General features: G+C 36.3%; 1 protein-coding gene across 1 annotated transcript in view; it reads right to left on the bottom strand.

Moving 5' to 3' along the window:
* Positions 1-24,767, bottom strand: part of LOC142150794 (dynein axonemal heavy chain 3-like) — a 947,133-nt gene that overhangs the window by 737,776 nt on the left and 184,590 nt on the right. The window contains 5 exon segments of the mRNA XM_075205980.1: positions 13,001-13,229; positions 13,334-13,492; positions 19,777-19,916; positions 20,431-20,529; positions 21,974-22,204. Of these exon segments, the coding sequence (XP_075062081.1) occupies positions 13,001-13,229; positions 13,334-13,492; positions 19,777-19,916; positions 20,431-20,529; positions 21,974-22,204 (858 nt within the window).

Genomic DNA, 24,767 nt, shown 5'->3' with positions numbered 1-24,767 from the left:
ACTTAAATCATCAATGAAAATGTATCCTTACATGCTCTTGAGTCTGTAAGGCATGTTGAGTCATTTATAACATGTAGAGTACAATGCTGCAAAGTGGATCTACCATTGTGCCAGAGTGTGACAACTTTTGCTTGTACGGTTATGGATAAACCTGCAAAGAGCATAATTTGTTTGGTGCTCAGTGTTAAAGTATAATAGCCTTGCGTGGTCCTTCATGATATAAACATTCCCAGCTCCAAAGCAGTCATGCCCAAGCACAGTTTTCATTCATCTCTCTAATTATTTTAAGCATCTTGTATAGACAGGTAGAAAGCAGGAAATGAAGTCAAGAAATCCATATTACAGGCTTTTATTGACAGGTCTGTTCTCCAAGACAAGCAGTACTCAAGTAATCCCAAAGATATTCCATATTTGAAAGTTTCATTGAAATCATCTTTATTGAAAATGTTAATTATACATTTTGTACAGCTACAGATGGAGAAAAACACAATCACACCAAAGATATTGCAGTAAAAACAAGACAGAGTGTTCGAGAAGGAAGAAAACAAAGCAAAAAGCTGTGTTTATTTATTATAACCTGTAAATTGAAAGCCGGCACTGTGGGTGACCTAGGGTTTATTATTATTATATGTAAATGCTGTTCACTGCGGCACATAGTTATGACAAATGGGTTGTTGAGGTTCATTTATATGCAAAAATAAAAAGTGCATTTGCATTTTTTTTTTCAGATAGGTTAAACTCACTGAAGCCTGCACACTGTGCCTGCAAATAGCCACAGAATGTCAGGCACAGAATATTATACATTGCTTTTCAATGAATACTATAGCACACATTATATTTCATATATCTTAGAGTGCTGTAGGATAAACAAAGGTATAAGTATTGTAATGGTCATTCTGCTAAGTAAAACACTTCTAAAAATAGCATTCTGAATAATGTAGAATAAGTTAAATATTTAATCAGCTACACATATGAAATAACAAAATCTATGGAACAACAACTTATGATGTACATATATTTAACTGTGTATGGTTATTAGCAAACAAAGCTGTAGATTATTATTGCCTAACATATTCTAATTACTGACGACAGAGCACTAGAATCAGTCAGAAGAGTACAATCAGTCTCTTTCTCCACACATTACTGTCCATGTGTTTCTGGAATGGATGATCCTCTGTGTGGTACTTAAGGCTGTTGCAGGCATCACAAAACCTCCAGCGACCATTACTTTCAAATACAATTGGCCTTAAAAGCGCTCACTCTACCAAAGTCACAGTTTTACAAATTGCCCCATTACTTGGCAGCGCAATTAGGCAGCACAACTTTACTAATGAGGGGTTTAATCATACTCAGAGGACAGAATTTATAATAATCCGTGACTAATAATCCAAAAGTCCCAAGTCACCACAGTGTAATAAACAAGAATTTTGACATAAATTTACCTCTGGTAAATATGAAAATAGAGAAAAAAGTCAGTGACTGGTATTTAGTGCAACAGATTTGGATGACTGGAGCTCACAGGCTATTTCTGATAAGGTCAGTGTACAAATGAGGTTCTTGTCTGACTGGCCGTGTTCCAAGGACCCAGCTGGCAATCACTCCAGATCAATGATCATAATGTGACAGGTTTCTAGAATGAAATGTACCCAATGGCATAGGTTGGAAACTGAGAGAAAATATGTCTTCATCATTCCTTCTTTTACTGTGAAAGCCAACTTAAAGAAGCGTTACCAGTTCGTCTAATAAATTCCAGAGTGCACATTAGGTTATGATGTTCGGTAAAGTTATATAGTGATCGCTGAATGTTCACTGAATATCATGTTGATCAGACCATATGTTTGAGAGCGAACCTATTGTTTTTACAAGCACATATGCAAACTGTCAATCTATTGTATGTAATGGATGTAAATCCAAAAGGAAAAAATGAAAACTGTAATTATCCTGACTTAAAACCATCATGCTTTTATCAAATGTCTAAATGAACCACAATCTGATATTATAATAGGGCGTTAGAAATCAACATAAATTGCACTTTGAATAATATTTATCTTTGCGTAATTACATACACTGAAAAGCAACTGAAATGCATGGTCTAGATCTGTAATTTACGATGGTTTCCTGTAAATTGCACTGGTTCTATTTTAAGATGATTTTCTAGAGTCAGAGCACCTATTGTTTTAATTCCTGAAAACAGGCAGGGGCGAACGCAGGATTTGTAGAGGGGGGTTTCCACACCACGCCGCCAGTGGGGGTGACAAGCATGCATGGGGGCGTGGCTATAATTTTAGACAGTGCTTGGCTGCTCTCCAACTCTTCCTATCCCCATAATATACATGGAAAATGTTGCGTGCACTACTGCTAGATGGACTCTCCCTTTTCAAGCAGAGCCCTGTGAAATGGGGGCAGGGTCCAGCCACCTCAATTATACAGTGCCCCAGGCTTTGAGGGGGGTTTACAGGCACTAGGAAACCCCCCTTGGTTTGTCTATGACAGGGGCACACAGACATGTAGGAAATGAAGTGCAGAGACCCTCGAGCAACAACCTATAGCCAATCAGAGCATTAGACTATTAACCACTCCTGCATGTCCATGTGTAGGTAAATTTAATGTGGGCAGAGCTAGACCAGCAGTAAGCCTAATCTGAGTATGCAAACATGAAAACAGCACATGGTAGTTATGTGAACCTACAGACAAACCAGTTTGAAAAATATTATGCTGCTAGATCCACTATTCACTGAAACAAAGTCCATGTATCCCACTAGTTAAATGGTAGAAATATAGCTAAAAGGTAACACTATTCTGCAGCTGACTGTTGACTACAAATAAAATGTGAATATTTGTATGTGATTGTCAACTACATGCAGTTAAATTAAAAATTAAGCAATGTTAAAATATTAAACATTCAAAGAATCTGTATGGTGACATAATACAAATGACATGTAGCTATAATGAAAGTTACTTTATATTTCATCATTGCTATTAATGGCTATAAAAATCCTTCAGGCTCTTTGTCATTTCAGGAGTATTTCAATTCTGTCTCTCAGTAACTATATAAACACTTTTAAGTGCCCAATATTATGCTCACAATAAAAATATGTTATTTTATGTTATTTGATATCTTTCAGTGAAAACATCCTATCCACTCTTGGGGGTAAATGTGTTAAACTTTCTAAAAAGTAAAAGTGGAGGTTCTGCCCATAGCAACCAATCAGACTCAAGTCATCATTTTTTTTTAAATGTAGAAGATAAATAATAGTTAGAATCAATTTGATTACTATGGGCAACACCTCTGTAAGACGTATAACAGACACAGCAAGGTGTCCCATATGATTGACAAAGTTATGAGGACAATGGAAAATTGTATGTTTTAGCTAGTTAAAAAGGCTGCATAAATTTTAATTATCTTGACTCCTAGAAATGTGTAAGACATCTTGCATGTATTTAAATGTCAAATTTATTTCTCACTGTGTTGCAGTGTATTTTTTTCACACTTAATTTATATCTTAACGCGCCTAATGCGCATTATGGTAGTTAAAAACCTACATTCATCTCACTGGGAATTCTCAATGAACTGCGGTTAACATATGCATTTAGACATACAATATGTCTGTGTCACAAACACATGTTCTAGATGCATTATAAAATGCTTATCAAGTGCATATATACATTCAGGGCCTGATGTAGAGCTGATTAGCACAAAAGCACTTTTGGCCAAGGATCCGTCTCAGTTTTCTCTCCCACTGAGACGGATCTCCCCCTTGCACCTCTCTACGCTTAGAGAGGTGGAAAGGGGAAATTAGGGGGGAGCCTAGCAATGTAAAGGTGTGTTCACGCTCCTTACATGCTATACTGAGTAGAAAGCAGATGGATAGTTCTCTAGGAGACAAATCCTTTGCGAGTGCTTTCTCCTGGTGCAACAGACCTGGGTGTATTAAAAAAAAGAAGTAAAAACGAATTACATATTAAAAACAGCTTAACCAACCCTTGTGTTGTTTGGGGAGGAAGGAGAAGCACTTTTTTTTTTTTACATTCATTTATTTATTAATTTATCTGCTTTACAGGGCCACTCTGACTAATACACTTAGGTATATCATGCACATCGGCCCTTAATGCAGATAAAGAGATGTGCTTGTGCAATTTGCGTAGTATACTGAGTCGCACGGATCTAAAGATTTGTGCAACTTGGAATCCTGCGTAGATTACGAGTTCAGTGTAAATTGCATCCAACTCTACATCAGGCCCTCAATGTGAACTGCATAATATCAAATAATTCAGTCAGGAACCAAAGAGAACATTGGGACCTGATCATATTTATCAAGTCAAGAACTTAATCAGTTACACAAAATTTCTGGATCAATAATTGTTTTTCAAATAATACATTAACATAAATTTTATTTATATGTGATATCTGCTCAAAAATGAGGTTCATTGTGTATCTGGATTTGACATGTAAAAATAAATGTCACTTATTAAAATAGTTTGACTACAGTAATTGCCAGTACTGTTGAATGTATTTAATCTAAACTGGCCTAAACTTATTTTCCTGCATTCCTGGCAATACAAAATGATTGTATGCTCCCTTTGGTGTCCTAAGCCACACTATTCTATATAATTTAGCAGTGGCAATTGTTATATGCATAGTCTTGGTCCTCTAGTGCAGCAATAGTTTATAGGGAAAAAGGCTTATGTCACATGTCCATATTTTAATTTAAAAAAAACCTTCCCATCTCATTCAATAGTTTCTCTCTTAGAAGCGACTGACTAGCTTCAAAATTCAACATTCTGTATTTGTAACCAACATGGGTGCTTTAATGTTTTGTGCTTTACTGTGAATTGCAAGTTGTCATGTTTATATATGTATATCTGATGTCAATGCGCCCACGGTTATGGATAACTGCAGTATATGGATAGTAATACATGCAGTTAAGTTCACAGTGAAGGAACCACTGAAATGTTGGGAAGTTTACAAAAATACATCTTTGTATGTCCCATTTGAAGGACATATCATATTTAGGATCTCAATTACATGGACATTGTGTCTGACCCTTGTGTTCTACACTGCTGCCTTTATGAACAGCAAACGCATTTCATCACAGGTATTTTATGAATACAAATTGGAATTAATTACTAAATTAATATTATCTTTTAATGAAATACCATATGATTTAGGTAGTTAGAAGAGGCATTGTTTTTAAAGAGCTTCTTCGCTAATTTTGGCACACTTCCTGCAAAACTTCACATATGTTTCCAATACTTGCCTAACAGCTATTAATTACCAACCATGAATTTAATAGGCTATATATGCAATTTGCCAGCGGTTTGGTAGTATAGAAGAACTATGTTGCAGGTTAATACAAGTATAAGTAATTATTTTTATAAAATTTTCCATTGAAAACCAATTTGGTAACATTTCTTTTCAGCCAGTTTTCTACCAAGTATTATCTTGGAAGAGTCATATTTAAATAAATAGATGGAATGTTCATTCTGTTTATGCAAGTTGATATTTCCATGTGATATGTGAAATTCACTTAGTATAATACATTTTGAGTTAAAAATAGCATTGTTCTAAGATGAACACCTTTACATCGTTGTGTGGCATTTCAGAATGGGCCATTTTTATAAATGGGTAAAAGAGACATTTCTCCTGTGCCAATCGGGAACAGATATGTCCCATAAGACTCTTTAATAAAGAAGCTGGATTTCTAAAGAATCTCTGGTATCTTAGTAAGGAAAGAGACTGCTAATTTATAAAACTTGTGCTACTTCTTTTAAACAATGAGTTGCTCAAAGCAGAAGAGGTCAAATGAAGGGAAAAACGATAACTTAATTCTTATTCTTAAACGTACCTCATAGCTTAGCTATTGTTAAAAAAATAAAATAAAACTATATAAGGCGACTTTCATACCTAACATATTCTAAATATGTATGTCAATAAATAAAATCATGGGGACTGTCAGTATGGTGTTTTCTATATATGCATGGAAAAATAATATTTGACAAGTGCTGCATTCAGATTTTGAGTCAGATAGCCACACCTCCTCGCATCCCCTCCCCTGACCTCCTCTCAGATAAAGTTTGTGATACACACATCCTGAACTTCCATGACAGAACTGAAATCTCTTCTCAATGTAGCGAGTGATCGGCAAACTGTAGCAAATTATACAGGAGGACATGCACAATCTATTAAAGTTTTTTAATCGTGGACAGCCACCATAGGGAAAGCAAAATATGTAATCAAGCCATCACAATCGCTTTTAACCCACTCAAATTAATATTTTATGTAGTTTTACTACTATTTAGTTAACCATACTACCAGCACTGAAGTACATTTAATAGATAGGAGTGTTAGTATAGAAATATGTGCTAAAGAGAAGCTTTATATTCTGTCTGAAATACAATCATCCAGTACATTTTTTTATGCTGTGGAAGATCAGTTTTCTCTGACAAAATGGCGTCTGTGTCTGTGCAAGTGTTTAAGCAAAAGACCCATAGGAGATTTCTATTAAGAAGGCGCCTTTTTCTCTCCATTTCTCCGTTACCTCGTCTATACCTGTTGGTACAGGGATTAGGAAGACAGCAGCCACTTGCATACAAGGCAAGGGAGTGTTTCTCTACCTAGAGGAACATTTTTTTATATGATCACTTTGAATTTTAAGACTTTAATTGAACTGTAGAGACTATGGCTGCTGTGCTGTTTTACTATTTTGGTATTACTTCTGCTGTAATATTTATATAGAAGTAAATCAATTACTTTTTGACAAAGCCTTATTAAGCTTGGTGTTCTGTGGATATGCAGACAACACATATTATATTATTCGTCAAAGGAAATATACACGCTATTATTATACACGCTATTTACAACATTTCTAATCTGATGGTGCATGAACAACACCAGTGCAACACAATATGGGTAAAACTCTAAAACTGATATAAATGTCAAAGAGTCTAACTAAAAGGAATTATTAAAAAGCTACTTTAGTAACTACAATTATGTTTCTTTTCAAACCATGCATTTGTGTAGTGGAACAAATCCAAAGTGTACTCTGTGTGCCAAGGTTCAAATATCAGAACAGAAAAGGCACCTTTGTGAGCTCATGGGTACCAGATGGCATGAGACTATCACTTTGTTATCCTGAAGGATTCTCTGACTGAAGACACCTTTTCTATTTAGATCAGTGCTGCTCGACTTCTTAAGCACGGAGAGCAAGATTTTTTTATCTAGATATTGGAGCCAGATATACAAAAAGTACAGAATACAAAGAGTGTTATTGTGACAGGAATTAGTCTATAAAAGTTACAGCTCAGTGTGAATGTACCATGAGCACAAGGAAACTGCTTGTTTGGATCAGCCCTAATAGTGCAAGGCTGCACTCGGACCATATTATTTTAGACTATATTATCCCAGCAAAGTTTATACAGAACGGCAAATATGAGTTCAAACTAAATTGTAACCACTGCCCTGCACTGGGAGAGCTGTGGGAGCCTGGAATCATGGAGAATTAAGGTGGTGCATATAGTCGTTTTACTATCCATAGGCAGTATGTGAGGAAAAACCCTTTAGAAAATGTTATTTACTTTTTATTTTCCTTCACAGCTCTTTATAAAGTGACACCATTTCTCTCTTACATCCTGCAGCCCCAATGTTTTTATTGACTACTTTGATTGTTACTGATCACCTCTATATCTATTATATGCAGTGGTCGAAGTGGTCAAAGTGAGGGTATATACGGTGGTTTGCCACACCACCACTTCTCCTACTTCTTTTATTGTAAAATTATTAAATTCCATTTGCTTACATTCCCATTACATTTTTCGTCCCACCACTCCTAAATTTCCATACACCACACTTCTAAATTTCCATTTTGACCACTGATTATATGGTGATGGGTAGCGGCTTGCCAACACTAACAGGCACAGCCAATGTCCTTGCAGTCACTATGACTGCAAATGTGTTCAATGGCCCGGCTAGCAAGGAGAGCCAATGGAGACCAGGAGGGTTCTGTCACATGAAATCACAGCTGGTTTCAACTAATGAAACCACCGTGACTTCAAGCAGTGAAAAACCACACATCTAATTAGCCAACATCTGCAGCATTTGTAATGAATGAGGAGGCTTGTTGCTGTGTCATGTGACAATGTTCAAACAGATCCCTCGGTGCTGCTTTCAAGTAAATAACAGGAATAACTATTATTTAGACTAAGATTATTTTATACGGCTATTACAGTCATCTGCTAGTTGGGTATTTTTATTTATTGTATGTATTCGCTCATGACGCACTGGTTACAGAATCTATGGTATGCAATGCTTAGAGATTCCTATCATCATACTGATTCTATATAAACAAATGCGCTTATTGTATATTAATAATATAATGTAAACCACGGCAATCTAGTGAAAACCCATTGTTAAAAATTTTAGATTCCTGAAGCGTAAAATATATGATGTTACATATTTGTCTTTTTACTAGTGTTTCCCTTGACAGCAGTACTGGATTTGTGGAAAGGTAACATAGTCCAGGTCTATGTCTGCAGAGCGGCAGCGGTAGTAACAACTATCTTAAGTTCTTGTTGGCATTTTTTAATGCATTTTTTTATTCCCAGGCTTTTATTATTCTGTAGACTTCTGCTGGATGTGGGGGAGCATATGTGCTGGTGCATGCATGTATTTTAGCAGAATAAGTATAACAAATACATAGCTGAAGAATTTAAGGAAGGAAAACAATTCTAGCTCTGCTCTCTTAAACACAAACTGTAGTTCATCCAATCGGAGGGTCTGCCACTTTGAAGAAGGGGTTCTAGAAGTATTAGCTTGAGCAGGAATATCAAGACCATGTTTTTGTAAACAACAATAGAGAGATATGACAAGATATACACTTAAGTTGGCATATTCTGTATCTTATTTATCTTACATACAGTATATAGTTGATTTCTGAGTTGAGAATTTATTGTTAATAACATGCAGTTTGCTTGAGCACTACACAAGACCACCCCTTGAGGGATACAGGGAAATGAATAGGGAGAGCCGTAAATTCCCTGAAATAAAGCAGCATAAGGTAATCATTTTGCTTCACTGGCAATGTCAAGAGAGATAACATGACACCTGTAAACTGTTGAGTACCAAAAGTAGTTCTTATATTTTTTTTTGGCCTATCTTAAGTCACCTGTTATAAAAGACAGTAGATTTCTGAATGCCGGTGAAGAATAAAAGACGGTGTTCCACATATCAACCATTGTCTGTCATTTTTCTAGGGCAATGAAGCAAGTGAAGTCTAAAATCAGATTTCTTGCTACAGCTAGTGCCTCTTTTTTCCCTATGCACTAGTTTTCATATATTTTCCTAGGACATAGTAGTATTTTCCCGTTTAAATGGCACGTCACAAAAAAGGGCAATACACCTCAACTGCAGTATCAAACAGTAGAAAGTTGCAACTGTGTGCATCAAGGAAAGTGACACCTCTCCTACCCATTTATCCGTGTTGCTTAAGGTAACGTAAGCTAAATATTTTAACATGGTTGCATTCTCATAAAATGTAGTAAATAGAAGAAGTAATATTTCTGAAGAGTGATACAGGGTGTGACCTTTAGATAATTGGATTATTTTCTCTGTATTGCTGGTTCCTTGAAAGTAACTGGAGTGAATTTTAAAAACAACATCGATAGTAAGGAAAATTATTTCTTTCTTATGTGGCATGTGTGATAGAGGAACACAAAGAAAATACAGCAGAGACAAATAAGTATACTTATATATTTTATTATTATATTATTCATACAGAAATGTTAAAATATGATATAGCATGGACATTTATAAGTGCATGTTTTTGTTACCAAAATAAAAGAAATCTATAGAACTATAGTCTAAATTACTTTCTACATAGTTAGATGCAGCATCTACTAGATTTCTCTATGCCACAAAGACTTCCTGCTTCATATTCTGTGTCCAACACATCCGCAAACACATCAGGGAACTTCTCAGCTGTAGAAGTTCATTACTATTATCTAAAAGAATCCTAACATACCCAGAAGTGCGAATGGGAACGGAGGCCACCATATTAAGAGCTCAAAATGCATAAAACACATCTATGTAAAGTAAACCAACATCACACTATTGTAGAGTCCTCAACATAACGGATCTAACAACATAATAAATGCTAGTTGTTTAAGCATCAGAGTTTTATACTTTTATGGTTCATACTATATATTTATATATATTCTGACCGCTTCGACTTAATGCTCAAACTTTCACTGTCTAAAAATATAAAATACATTTGAGCATCGAACGATGAGTTTTCAGAACTGTGTTTGCAACACTGTCTATTAGCTCCACGGCCATTGCATTTTCCATGCTCATGGCCCCCATTTTAGATGATGACTTTTCACAATGTATTTCATGGCTTCCATCCCTACATGAGACATTATTACTATCACATAGGAATAAAAAGCCATAAAACACCAGAGTGAATTTATCTCGACCGGATGCAATACTTATTTTCTTCACATGATTTCACATCTATTTCAAAACTAACCAATAATTTCATGCTACATTACTCAACATTTTAAACTATATTTCAGTGACAAGATGCACACTGAAACAGTTATATCAAAAATTAACAGCGCTGCAACTGTCAAAAGAATTTTTTTTTTTAAAGACACAAAAAACAATGCAATAAACAGCTTCATCCACTAAATGTTACACAACACCAAGGACAGCTAAACTGACAAGACAACAACACTAACATGCACCAGAATGCCGCATACTTTGAATGAACCTAGCAGTAGACAGTTTTTTTCAAACCAACATAGTTTAATCACAGAAAACACCAACCCAAATAACACATAAAACTGCACAAAGACATCTAGATCAGACTGCTCAAACAAAATAGAGACCCCTCTCAACATAGATCTAGTATGAATAAACTCATCTCTCAATACTTGTAATGGGACATGCATTCTTTGTACATGAGCGTCAAGCTGACAATTTAAGAACAGATACACTTGATAAATAACACAAACTACACATCATCCATAATAGTCATGGCAATGGATCCATAAAACATGCTTAGTTTATCTTTCATTCTGCACAGAACAACAGGCCAGTGATGGAGAAAACTGATGACAGTATAATTGTGGTACATGCAGAAGGGACACTAATCCATGTTATAGTTAAACAAAAAAATCTATCATTTATGATATAGTTAACTGCCACCAAATATTTACCTCCTGTGCAGTCCTTACTTACCCACTAGATCCTGTTTTGTCATACTGTGGAGAGTTTGTATTGCATAGAGAAGAACAGGGAAGTATTATAAAGATTGTATATTGAAATTAATTTGCCATGCATTGAAGTACAAGGTCTAAAGCTTTATTTTATCATTTATCAGTTTTATGTTAACGCTTAATGTTTTATGGAGATCACCATTTAAATAGAGAACCTATCATTAGGTAAATGAGATCATGCTGATATGTTGAGCCATATAATGGATTGAGGACATTATATGTTTATGGTTTGAGCTTGTACACAAGGGGGTTGAAAAACAATGTTAGTTAAATGCACAGACAAAACTGTGTACGTAGTCTTTGCTTTTAACAGAGCATTAGAAGCATATTCATTAACATGCCTTTAAGCTTCCCTGCAGCATAGTGTACTATGTACTTAATGAGCATTCCTGTAAAACTCCATTATATTCTGGAGTTAGAGGAAATTTCAAAACTGATGCGAACACTTAACAAAAAGCATATATGAACAGCTCATATTAGTTGTTTTGAAATATCATCTTCAAAGCGTGTTTAATAATATTACATGTTCACACTTAGAATTAATGCCCATGTGCACGTCATATAGTACAAGGAAACTTTATGATGGAGGATGGTGGTGTGTCCAACAAAAATAAATAAAATAATAGATAAAAAATAGAATTTCGTCTTGTTCTACTTTAGTTACTTTTTCCGCATGCTCCCTATATTTTAGTCAATACACAGAATAAATGTCTCTCAGTAGGCGAATTGCCACTAAACTAATCATATAATAAAACCTCGCAGTCACTGTCAGAACCTACACTATGTTGGAGAAGAGCTGTCAGTCACACTGTGGATTCATATTGAATAGTTTTCATCCTGGTGTTCTGACGATTGGATAAAAACAAACTATATCTATATCTATATATCTATATCTATATCTATATATCTATATCTATATCTATATCTATATATATATATATATATATATATATATATATATATTTACTTGTACATATAAACAATCGTTCACAAAATGATAGCTTGAAATCAGTAAACTAATAATCCGATCTCATAATGTCATAAACACCGGGGAGGCAATAAATAGCAGAGTTCTTCTCCCCAATGCATGATGAATGTATTTTTTCCTATTTCTCAGAGTAGTGTATGTGGCTTGAGCCTACTTGGAATGAAGTTACAATGTGTAGCTTTCACTAGTAGAGTTAAAAGAAGAAGATTGAGGTAGGACTACAATGAAAAGAGTGCTAATATCTGTGCTATGCTGTATTATTTTGAATTTTATTGAAGTACAGCCTTCAACTTAATAGGCACATTATTAATGCTTAAGAGTTATATATGTGTAATGCATTTTACAAAATGTATAATCCGATTTATGAAGCTCATGTTATGGGTTAAGGAATAATTGGGACTGGCTCTATTTTGCACATATAGTAAGTAGTCGACAAAGAAAACCATTTACTAAGCTCTGATGCTAAGCAATGATGTTTATCTCTAGGACATTGCAGGCCAATGTTGCTAAGAATTTCATTTCCTATAAGAGCTAGTCTCGCCAACCCCCAATCCCGATAACCAGCCTATGGTTAAATCTATTTTTCTCTGACTCTTCCTGCTGTGTTATGACAACAAAAGTACCATAAGCAAGAATACAACATGATATAACCATTAGCAAAAGAACCTTTGTCATCATTATCTAGGAAAGTTTATACTGCATTCAAGTAAATCCTTAGCAAAGACTAAGTATATTCACCTCGTGAAGCCATTTCTCAACTAGCCCCTTGGCATTCGCTGGAATTATTCTCAGCACGAGCTCTACTTTTTCATTCTCTGCTGACTCCATATGAGTAATTTCTTTCTTCATATTAAATGTGAGTTTTGCAATGCCTTCAAAGCACTTCTTAAGATGTGGCTGCACTCTAAGTGGATCTTTTGTCTCCGAGAGGATTTCCAACAGCTCATCATTGGATAGGAAGTAAAACCTGGTAGTGTTTTAAAAAGAAAACAAAATATCAACCCGAGTGACTTCCGAATAAGCATATTTCAGACAAACATATTCAGCTGATGGAGGAAATAGACTGGTTACCTTGGAAAGAACAGCCTTTTCTTCTCCAAATAATCATTCAGGCCTTTCTGAACGGCATCCAACAGAAATTCTGCCTCCTTCAACTTATCCAGCATCTGGGGCCGTGTGATAACCCTCATGGCGTTGGCCTCCTCCACAGACTCCCTCATTATTACCCTCCTGGTGGGCAAGATAGAGTATAATGAATGTAATAACAATACTTCACACAACAGGCACTCTCTTTTTTTAAATTGAAAATCCCCCATTACAAAACAATGGCGATCTTTTCTTTCTCCATACCTTTAACTAACATTGTCACATTTGTAGCTTTTTACAAAAAACGCAGCTGCTTTTTAAGCTTCAGATAAATAGAAAGCGCCAGCCAGTAATTCTACTGAGGTTGAATGCATTATTCTGTAATATACTTTGGCGAGGGTCTTTTTATTTTTAACTACAACTACAAGACAAGAAAGCCCTTTGTCCATCTAATTATGATGCGGTTTTGTCAGTGCCATTAACTCGCAATGCTGGATTGATCCTATTCTATTATTTGCTCTAACCAGTTCAATAAATCAACAAGGCTTACTTTCTTTCTTGGGAAATGGGAGAACTCATTAGGAGGACTCTGTAGCCATTAATGATGGCAATGAAAGCAAAATAAGACTGCAAAAGAAGAATCTATAGATCTATAGGTATACCAAGGCATGTCTAGAATATATACAGGATATATAAAATAATGTAATACATACATCTTTCTACCTTTATATATGTATTTAGCTAATGGGCATCAGTTTACCAGCAATATATATATATATAAATATTTTAGGTTTTGAGGACATTTCTTGGAACCAAACTCAAGAACTCTTAAAGCCCCATTGAACCATTTTAAGAATTAGTAACATATTTAACATGAACTAGACTATAGATAACTTCTTATTAACATGTGCAATGTAGTTTTATTTGAAGTGGCAGATCCACTTTAATGTTGTTTTGTCATAATAAAAGAACTCATGCTTGGCACACATGGTATGATCTTGCTGATTTGCCTGAGCATTGAGCAATGGACAAAGAGTCCACACACAAACGTCTTCATATCAGACAAAGGTATGTTCAGTTCCTGTGATAGGGCTAATATGTCTGTTTCAGTGATCCATTGGATTAGCATCTCGTAAGGAGATTGCTTTGGGACCACATACTCTGCAATATCAGGCCCAATATCTCAGCATGTGTGGCCAGCATTACCCATAAATGCCCATTCTAAACTGTAATTTGCATTTTTATCTAAAAATGGAAGTCACTGAAAAAGAGTGAAGCAGGTATGAAGGAAATAAAACAGGAAGATGGCTAACACACTCAGTGGCCACTTTATTAGGCACAGCTGTACACCTGTTTGTTAATGCAAACTGCTAATTAACCAATCATTTGGAAGAAAATAAATGCATAAAGGCATGCAGACATGGTCAAAACGTTCAGTAGTAGTTTAGACCAAACACCAGAATGGGAAAAAAGTGTGACATTGACTGTGAAATGATTTTTTTTATTCCAGACATTGGGTGGGTTGAGAATCTGAGAAACTGCTGATCTCCTGGGACTTTCACACAATAGTTTACAGATAATGGGCCGCAAAACAAAAAGCATCCAGCGGCAGTTCTGTAGGTGAAAACGTCTTGTTAATGAGAGAGGTCAGATAAGGAAGCTCAGACTGGTTCAAGCTGACCGGAAGGTCACAGATACTCAAATAACCATGTCTTACAACAGTGGTATGCAGAAAAACATCTCTGAATGCACAGCATGTCGAACCTTGAAGTGGATGGGCTACAGCAGCAGAAGACCACACCGGGTTCTACTCCTGTCATCTAAGAACAGGAAACTGAGGTTATAGTGTGCACAGGCTCAGGGCCGGATTTACCGCTAGGCAACCTAGGCACCTGCCTAGGGCCTAGCGGCTCTCAGGGGGCCCCTCCCCCGACTCACGGCACCCGGCGGCCCCTCTTCCGACTCGCGGCACCCAAATCCCCCCTCCGCGAGTATGCAAGACCTCTAGCATAATGCTGGGAACTATTAGGTAGATGAATTCTCCCGGGAGGCAGGCTGCATTCTTCTTCTTCATACCTGTCCTCCATCACGTCAGAGGAGCCAGAAAAGCCATAGTTACCGACCAGGAAGTTGTATCATGAGAGTGCTGGTAAAGTCATCTCCACAAGTCACTATACAAACGATAGAGAACTCATTTTGCATAGACAATATTGCGATGCCCCAGTAATGTAGGCCATCATTAGATGACAACAACTCAATAAAAGGAAGTTTTACCTATATGTTGCTGCCAGATTGATGCAATACAGGAGTGAGAACACGTGTTTGTTCAGTAATTTTGCTTTCCATTGCATGCATTAGTGAATCCCTGTATCACAGTTCAGCAAGATTAAACCTTTAGATATATTTATTTTATTATATATATATTGTTTTTAAAGTATGTTAAAGGGGCATTACAATGAAAATGATTGCTTTAGAAGATAATATATGTTTACAAATGTTTTTATATTAGGTGACCAAGTTTAAAAGCATAATTTGCAGATCCTGAATTGTTTGCCGTCTTTTTTTTCTCTGCATTGTCTTTATACTGGGAATGTCTTTAAGATTTTTAGTCTAATTCAAGCCATTATTTAGCAATTATTTATCAAATGCTGGAACAATTTATTTGGCCATAAATCTAGGAGCCTAACATGTTTAGGAGAATATTATGCAAATTGACTAAGCTTTATGCTATCCCCCTTAACATACTACATGCAAATGTACGGAGTTGTGTGTGTCTATTTGCATTTTTTCAGCACCTGTCCACACATCAAATATCATTTTTTCTATGGCTGCGGCGGGGCAGAGGGGGCAGAGTTAGAGGGAGCGTGAGAGAGGGCAGAGGAGGGGGACAGCATGAGAGAGGGACAGTAATGAGGGGCCACAGTGTGATATAGTATAATGATAAAGGAGAGCACAGTGTGATGAGAGGGACAATAATGAGGGGCCGCAGTGTGATGAAGTGTAATGATAAAGGAGAGCACAGTGTGATGAGAGGGACAGTAATGAGGGGCCACAGTGTGATGCAGTGTAATGATGAAGGAGGGTATAGTGTGATGAGAGGGACAATAATGAGGGGCCACATGGTGATGCAGGAGGAGCATTGTGATGTGCAGCGGCGCATAGTTTACATTTCTACTTAACTATAGGGGTATATGCTATGCTAAAAAATATATAGTGCTATGGATTGGTTCAGGGAGGGGGGGGGGGCGCCCAAACCAATATTTTGCCTAGGGCCCCGTGAGATCTAAATCCGGCTCTGCACAGGCTCACCAAAACTGGACAGTTGAAGATTGGAAAAACGTCACCTGTTCTGATGAATCTCCATTTCAGTTCTACATGCGAATGATAGGGTAGAGTTTTGTATAAGCAACATGAATCCATGGATCCATCCTGCCTTGTGTGATCGCTACAGGCTGGTGGTGGTGGTATAATCATGTGGGGAATGTTTTCTTGGCACACATAAGGCCTCTTAATACCAACTGAGTATTGTTTAAATGCCACAGCCTACCTGAGTATAGATCCATAAAGGGATGCCATGTGCATCCCTTTATGGCCACAGTCTACCCATTTTCTAATGGCTAGTTCCAGCATGATACCGCATCATGTCACAAAGCACACAACATCACATGCTGTTTCCAAGAACATATAGAACATATATCATATAGTTTAACAAGTCTGGCATAAAACTACTTTACACATGCTTCTTCTTTATATGCAATACATGAAGAGTCCATAGGATTTATTGGTTCCTTAATAAACTAATAACTTATGTATGTTTATGTGTGTTGTGTGTCACTTTCAGCAACAGAAAACTAAAAGATGTATCTAATAATTTCATTTTCTTTACAATTCCTGCACAGTTTTCCCTGGGAATTCACAGTGTTATTCAGTCAGAATTGATTTCATTACCATGCAGAATTACAATGATGGTGTTCAAGAGCAGCTAAGGTAATGCAGAGGTGTGTGTAATTACAGCAATTATTCTCATGCTTTTCACATGGGGTGATGTTTGTAGGTAAATTATTTAGGCACTTAAACTAATTCATGATTAATACCAAAAACAAGTAACATGCACATCTTTGAATATTAAATGCAATATGCTCTTGAGAATAGGACTGTACCTTTGTTGCTATACATATAGGTCTACTGCTGCATGTAAGCTTTCTCATAGCTCCTTGTGACAAACAAAAATCATTGTCTCTGATATTTTAGCAGGTAAGCCATTTTTTATAGGAAAAAATGCTGATACTCATATTTTCTTTTTCTGTTACAGGCAGGGGAGGGCTGGCAAAGTTCAGCCTGGGGAACAAGACTCAACTCAGCAGCCTATTTTAAAGGACAAAGAGTGCTGGTGGCCCATTGACCCAGCCCAAGATATCCCTCTATGGGACCGGCCCGGGGGGCAGATGCCCCCATGCCCCCCAGCCCAGCTTGCCTCTGGCAGGTAAATACAGACATATATGCCCATAGGATAACTAAGGGGGTCAGCAATATAAGAGGCACTGGGCCCCCCCAAAAATGGCCCTTCTCCAAGGTCCCAACAGGTTACTCTATTGCAGCTTTAGATTGATTTATTCTTTTAGCAGAAATGAGGACAGTAGTATTAAAGGATCTAGTATCTGTCTGTCTGTGAGTGGGTGTCTATATTAGGGAATTTAGACTGTAAGCTCCAATGGGGCAGGGACTGATGTGAGTGAGTTCTCTGTACAGCGCTGCGTAATTAGTGGTGCTATATAAATAAATGATGATGATGATGATGATGATGATGATAGTATCTCTTAGTTAAGGCTCTGGCCAGTACCTTCTTAAAGCTGAATATATTGCACTGATGCCCAATGCATGAATGGCGCATGACTTCAGTCTGAATATTTCATTTAGTCTACTGGTATTAATTTAATTTGCCAACTCAAATATTGACTTAAAGCCATCAATGGTCAGGCACTAGTTGCACCACTTGCAAATAAATTATTGCATAATGAACCTAGCTTATGTACTTGTTATGTTGTACTGGGATTACAGAAAACACCAGAGGCAAAAGCAACAATTTGAGTTAGAGAAATCTGCGCATCCTTTTAGTGTTGTTGCTCTCACTTTTGTACATTTGCCTTTTTGGTTACATTTAATTGTTGTCTCTTCTGTACACATTATTTTAAAGGCAAATAAGTGAGTTAAAAAATGCCATTTTCCAAGTAAATCCATGTACAGAGCAGAGGTGTAACACAAGATGGAGTAAGTGCGAAAGCAGTCCTGGAACATAACTCAATGCTTTACCTATAGATCATAGATTTTTAAATGTTAATGGTAATAAGCCATACTGCTTGTCATATCAAATAAAGCTATATGTTAATTTTAAATCATCGACCCTAACTCTATGGTAGAAGTCTTTTTCATATGAAAACAGCAGCATTGAGAAAACCAATTATTATTTCTAATCCATGAATTCAACTCAGTAGATTTATTTCCTACCATTTCGAAGTCATAAGGTGAAAAGTGTCACATGCAAATTATTTCTTGAAAATTTTATTAAATGCTGGCTGAGACAAATATGGACTACAATAACGTCAGCTGCTTAAAATTCCAGACTTCAAAGGCTCCCCACATAAAGAAAGTCTTCTAACAGAAAATTAATGACTTTGGCGTATGATGTCTTTTGCAAGCATCAGTAGAAACAGAATAATTATGAAATGAAGGAAGATTTAGAACAAAAAAGGTAAAAAAAAGAGCAAAGCAAAAAATGTCACTAAGGAAACAGGCAAAAAAGAGAAAAAATTAAATATGAAATGCAACTAGATCTCTAACTGTGACAGTGTTCAGCGATGAGGAGGTTATAAATACAAGGTGTATTTTTACAACAAGCACAAAGTGTACCTATTCAGGAATAGCAATTTGTGTGGCTGTTATTGTTTTGCGTTTGCTCATTAAACATCTAAATATCCACAACATGATGTATGTGAATATGACAATTTGATACATTCCTTTCATACAAGATCGCACACTATGTTCTAACCCTTTATGAATGGGAACAACCGAAAGTTATAACATAAATCATCCTTCAATAAATCCTTTGGGCCTAGCAGGTATTTGTATAGGAGTACAAAAGTGTTAATTTGCAATGTTCCAATGTCCCATAGCAAACAATCAGATATTCATTTTGACCAATCAAGTGCAAGATAAGATATAAAAGCAAGTGTCTGATTGGTTACTAAAGTTTACTCTTTATTATACAACCAACCCTAATCGATCTTACCACTTATAATTTCTTTATTTGCAATTTACAAGATTAGATTATATTTAAAAAGTAACTGATCAAATCAGTGCACAAACATATGAACACATTCTATCGGTCACAGAAAGTGTTATTCATTGTTGTCTATCAACAGTCAACTTACCAGTTTGCATCAACCATTTCAAATTGTTTTCCTTCCACTGGTATTTGGTTGCGTATATCTTCTGACCCAAATATTGGTTCCAGATACAGCCATGCCATCTGAACTCTAAGCCAAGATTCCAGAATCTCTTGTAAACACCGCTGGGCAAGAAACATATAAAATATTAAAAGCAAATTGTTTTTAGAATAGCTAGTGAGACTGGAGACAGATGTCTGAAACAAATCTGCGTATGATTGTCGGAGCAAAATGTTACTTTCTCCCATGTTCTCTGCAATCAGATATTCTAGAAGGGTTAAGAAATGCCTTCTCAACTCCTGTTTCTGTTCTACTTGGTGAAGCACAGTGAAGAATGAACCAGCACAGCTGCCTCTTTGTGTGTCTCACTTGGATGATTCACTCTCTTACTGGGTGACTGTGTCTATTGCATTTAGGCTCACAGAAAAACTACAGTGAAATCAATGTAACATAAAGAAAGTTACACTTTTCCCCCTTTCTTAATATTCGACAGAATGCTGATGGCAAATTTGAAAAGTTGTAGGTAATGAAACTCACTGAAGCATTAATCTTATTGGGCGGTGAAATCTGAGATGTGGGTTTGAGATGAAATCTAAAAACTAATTAAATTCAATAAGATTTTGTCAAAAGGCAACATACCAGATTAGACTCCCATGCTAATATTTCTTTTTCAAATGGAGCAATAAATGGAGAGGCTTTCATGGCTGTGGTTTTCACGCTGTGATCTTCAAGCAAAACCTTAAAGAAGAAGGAAAAAAGTGGACATAAAGGCACAGTAATATAAAGTTTAGATACCTAGATTACAGTATTGAATAAAGTGCAAGAGAAAGATGAAGAGAATAGATAAGAAGGTGCTTCTGAAGAGCAGAACTTGAAGCCAATCAGAAAAACTGATTGAACCTTATTACCTTTAGTTGCTAAGAAATTCCCCTGACAGTGAAATGCAATTTGAAGAGGTCAGGGAGAAAGATGCTGCACAATATTACTTGTTTGCGCCCTAGCAGTATATGCTTTGAACATGCCAGGTTTAATAATTTTATATTGATTCACTGATGAAATTCAGTGAATTCATTGATGTGAATGATTGCATAGAATAACAGCTGAGCACACCCAAGATGGCTGCCTACCCCTCTGTAATAATGTAAAGTGCCTTGAGTCCTATTGGGAGAAAGGTGGTATAGAAATAAAGAATTATTAGAAAAGGGTTATAGTAAAAATGCTTGGAGCCTGGAGCCAACAACGCCCTCCTTCCCTGCTGTGTTGGGTGTGTGTGTATGTATATATATATATATATATATATATATATATATATATATATATATATATATGTTAGCATTAAAAACAAATTTATTTGTCACCCCCTCTATGAGATGAGACAATATGGTATGAAATATAATATTATATATATGCCTCTGCAATATTTTGTTTTGCAGTTTTACCTACCATTTATTGGACTATAGTGATTTATAAACTAGTAGTTGGTACATGTTCAAATCTTTGAGCAGTTGAGCAGTGGGTGCTTAAGAAGTTATTGCAAGTGACTGCTTTGTATAATGAAAATAAAGAACATTGGAGCAAACGGATAAATCAAACTGAGATATTGCATTTCCTTCACATTTGCATTGCGGTACGTGCTGTTATACCTCATATATCTTGTTATGTGACAGTGTGTAATGGTCAATAACGCTACTTGTAAATTGATATTTCTTATACAAGAAAATAATCCATAGGAAAGTCTCAATGCAGACATTTTATTTCGAGATATTGTTCAGTGGCTTTCCTGCTAGCTACAGATATGGCACATTGAATTATGACTATGCGGATATCTCGCTCACAGAGAGCCTGTGGGTATAGTTTTCTAAAGTGCGCTTGAGGCACGGAGGGAAAATGGATTAGAACATTTGTCATAATTCTATAAAGTATTCCTAATCACTAGCAACGTATTGCTTTGAACGGTCCACTTCAGAGCACGCTTGAGGAAATCCAGTGAATAAAGGATGCACCCAATCAGCTTAAGGTGCCAAATAAGTTGGATGCAAAATAGAAAATACATAGAACAAGCACAAATTACAGCATCATTTTAAAGAAACAATGTGTTTAAAATAAGGTTAGATTTGTAAAAGTTTCCCGAGATATGTGCAGCTACCAAGCGTTTGTAAGTACATATTTTTAATTATTTCACCTGAATTTCGTCAACAGCTGCTAATAAGTGACTGTTCCCATCTTTGTAGGATGAAAAGGTGAAGCGGACATCCTCCCAATCTGCTTTCATTTTGTTAAGGGCTTTCTCTAGAGCATATTCTTTGCTGGCTTGTGAACTGATTTGATTTAAATCATCAAGGTATTTTTCAAGGCCAAGTTGCAGAACTTCATGCAGAGAGGTCCCTTCTTGTGGGGTAATGTCAAATCCAACCTAGGGACAAAAATATACCATTTAGTACACATCATAGAGCAAAACCAGACACAGAGCACAACTGATCTATTCTTAAAGGGCCATAAAACCTAAAAAACAAGTATGCTTATATAACAGAGCTCCTATAACATTCACAAATACAGTGAATGTTTACAATTGTTAGAGATTTACCAATACTGAATAAATTTTAGATATAGTGGTGACAATGGAGGAATATATCTTTTCTCTACATAGATTTACAGTATTAAGGTACAATTCAAGCTTTTCTTTTTCTCTAATATAGCTCTATATATATAACTCTGGAACATATCTTGTACATTCAGCATTATATGTACAATGGCAAATCTCAAGCTGTGATATGGTGACTCAATTAACGGTGACATATACCTATGTGATTATTACAGGAAACATTTTATATAATGCAAATTGTTTTTTACATTTAGTTGTGCTTTAAATAAGCTCTACTGCAATCATTAATTCGTGTTTTTTGTATGAATATGTATTTTAAGCCATGTTTAAGTATGTAAAAAACTGTTTAGAAATCAATGTCTACATAAACTACACCAGTATAGGAGAAAAAACCCAACATCTAAATCCTTAAATCCAATTTAGCAAGCCTCATGTAAGCAGAACAACATTACACTGAAAATGATATAAACCACAAAAAATAAGATACTCAAGAACATTTATTCCAGTCGTACATGTGAAATGATGCAACCAGAAGCACTTAAATGAAACTAGTTAATCTAGTCTCTGAAAAATAGACCCATAGACTTGAGTTGTAGGAACATTTATGAACTGCAGAAGGTAATTACTGAAAGATAAAATAGGATGTCATGGTGTTGTTGGTTTGCCAAATATATTGCTCTATTTTTATGCTGCTCAATGGCCCAGTCTTGTGATGTCATTTTCATCCGAGATGACTACCATCAGCAGGAGGGAGTGTTTTGTGGGGGTGGGGAGGGGACTGATTTTAATATGACGTTTCTATAATGATGATGCATCACTAGTGTCAGATGTTGATAGATAATTCAGTCATCCTGTCATATGGGAAGAACTGAAATGTATAGTACATCTAACCAATGCCTGAGATAAACTAACCTTTCTCAAGTATACGACATGGACAAGCAACACCTGGCTGCACTGGCTTATAATTTATTTGATTAAAACTAATTTTGTGCAATGTGTATTTCTTCAGCTAAAAAGAAATGAACACAAGATAGTAATCATCATCAGATGTTCAATGTAAATATATACTATATCATTTGCACCTGTCATTTCAGCTGCATTGATGGAACAGATATACATCGGAGTAGGAGCAGATTTTACAGTGATTGAAACATTCTACAAAGGTATTGTTCAATATTGAACAAGATATATTTCAATTCATGAGGGAATCTGAGTGGCTGGCTGCATTGAAATTATTGTTTTGTTAACTCTTTGGGAGGCTGTATTAGAATTGACTTTAATAAGATATATCTCTTGCACAACTAACCATATCACTGCTACTGCACATTTTTCCCACCTCTGTATGCTTGTAATAATACATATAATGCAGGTAAGGGCAAAAGTACTTAAAAGTACATATCATTTTCATACACCTATAAATAAGCCCGAAGCATACAGGGGAGAAGCTGTGATACACTGGAAACATCTACAGACATTTCATCTCCTAACACAGGGTTTCCCAAACCCAGTCCTCAGGGCTCCCCAACAGTGCAGGTTTTCTGGATCCCGTGTGACATAATTAGGACCACCTGTGAATCTGTTACAATGTGTCAGTCAGTAATGATTACACCTGTGCTCCAGCAAGGAGATATGGAAAACATGCACTGTTAGGGAGCCCTGAGGACTGGGTTTGGGAAACCCTGTTCTAACATAATGTCACATGAGGTAAAAGTGAATAAAAGGATAATGTAAGCCTGGGACCTTATAGTGGTCAAATCCTACAGTTGACAACCAATTCACACTTCTCTAAGCCATGTCACCTACCTATTATGAATGAACCTTAATATAAAAACAGGTTCTAGTTTATGTGCAATAGTACTGCTGTAGCTATCAGCATGCCCTGAAGTCACCGCAGGAAGACCACACATCAATCCACATCAGCAGAAATCTACACCACATAGAGTTTATATAAATGGAATTTATAGGTTAGACTAAAGGGGAAATACCCAGGGTTGATGTACTCTATTGAAGAGTAAATAGTGGTAAGATCAGGAAAGGAATGGCTTACAAGTGGCGGCGTGGTGGTTCCCACCAAGTACTTTTGTATTTATGTGTAATTGAATCAGGATGCTGGAGCTTATCAACTACAGAGGGATACTATAGCTTCCTACCCTCCTCCTGCAGAGCTCACAGTCAGATTTCGATAAAGCACATTCTACCTACAACTGAAGTTATCAGTAAGATATCTGTAAGCTTAATCATTTAAAACCTGGTGAGTGTACTATTGATTTTTTATTGGATAACCCATAACTTCAGCTAGCACATGTTGTATTTCAGGGGCATTTAACCTATTTGAACAGATTCCAGGCTAATTCAGGCTCAGGGGTTCAGGATG

The sequence above is a fragment of the Mixophyes fleayi genome, chromosome 4, assembly GCF_038048845.1.
Source record: "Mixophyes fleayi isolate aMixFle1 chromosome 4, aMixFle1.hap1, whole genome shotgun sequence".
NCBI lineage: Eukaryota > Metazoa > Chordata > Amphibia > Anura > Limnodynastidae > Mixophyes > Mixophyes fleayi.
The sequence above is the reverse complement of the archived record's forward strand: the minus strand, read 5'-3'. Positions and strand labels throughout refer to the sequence as shown.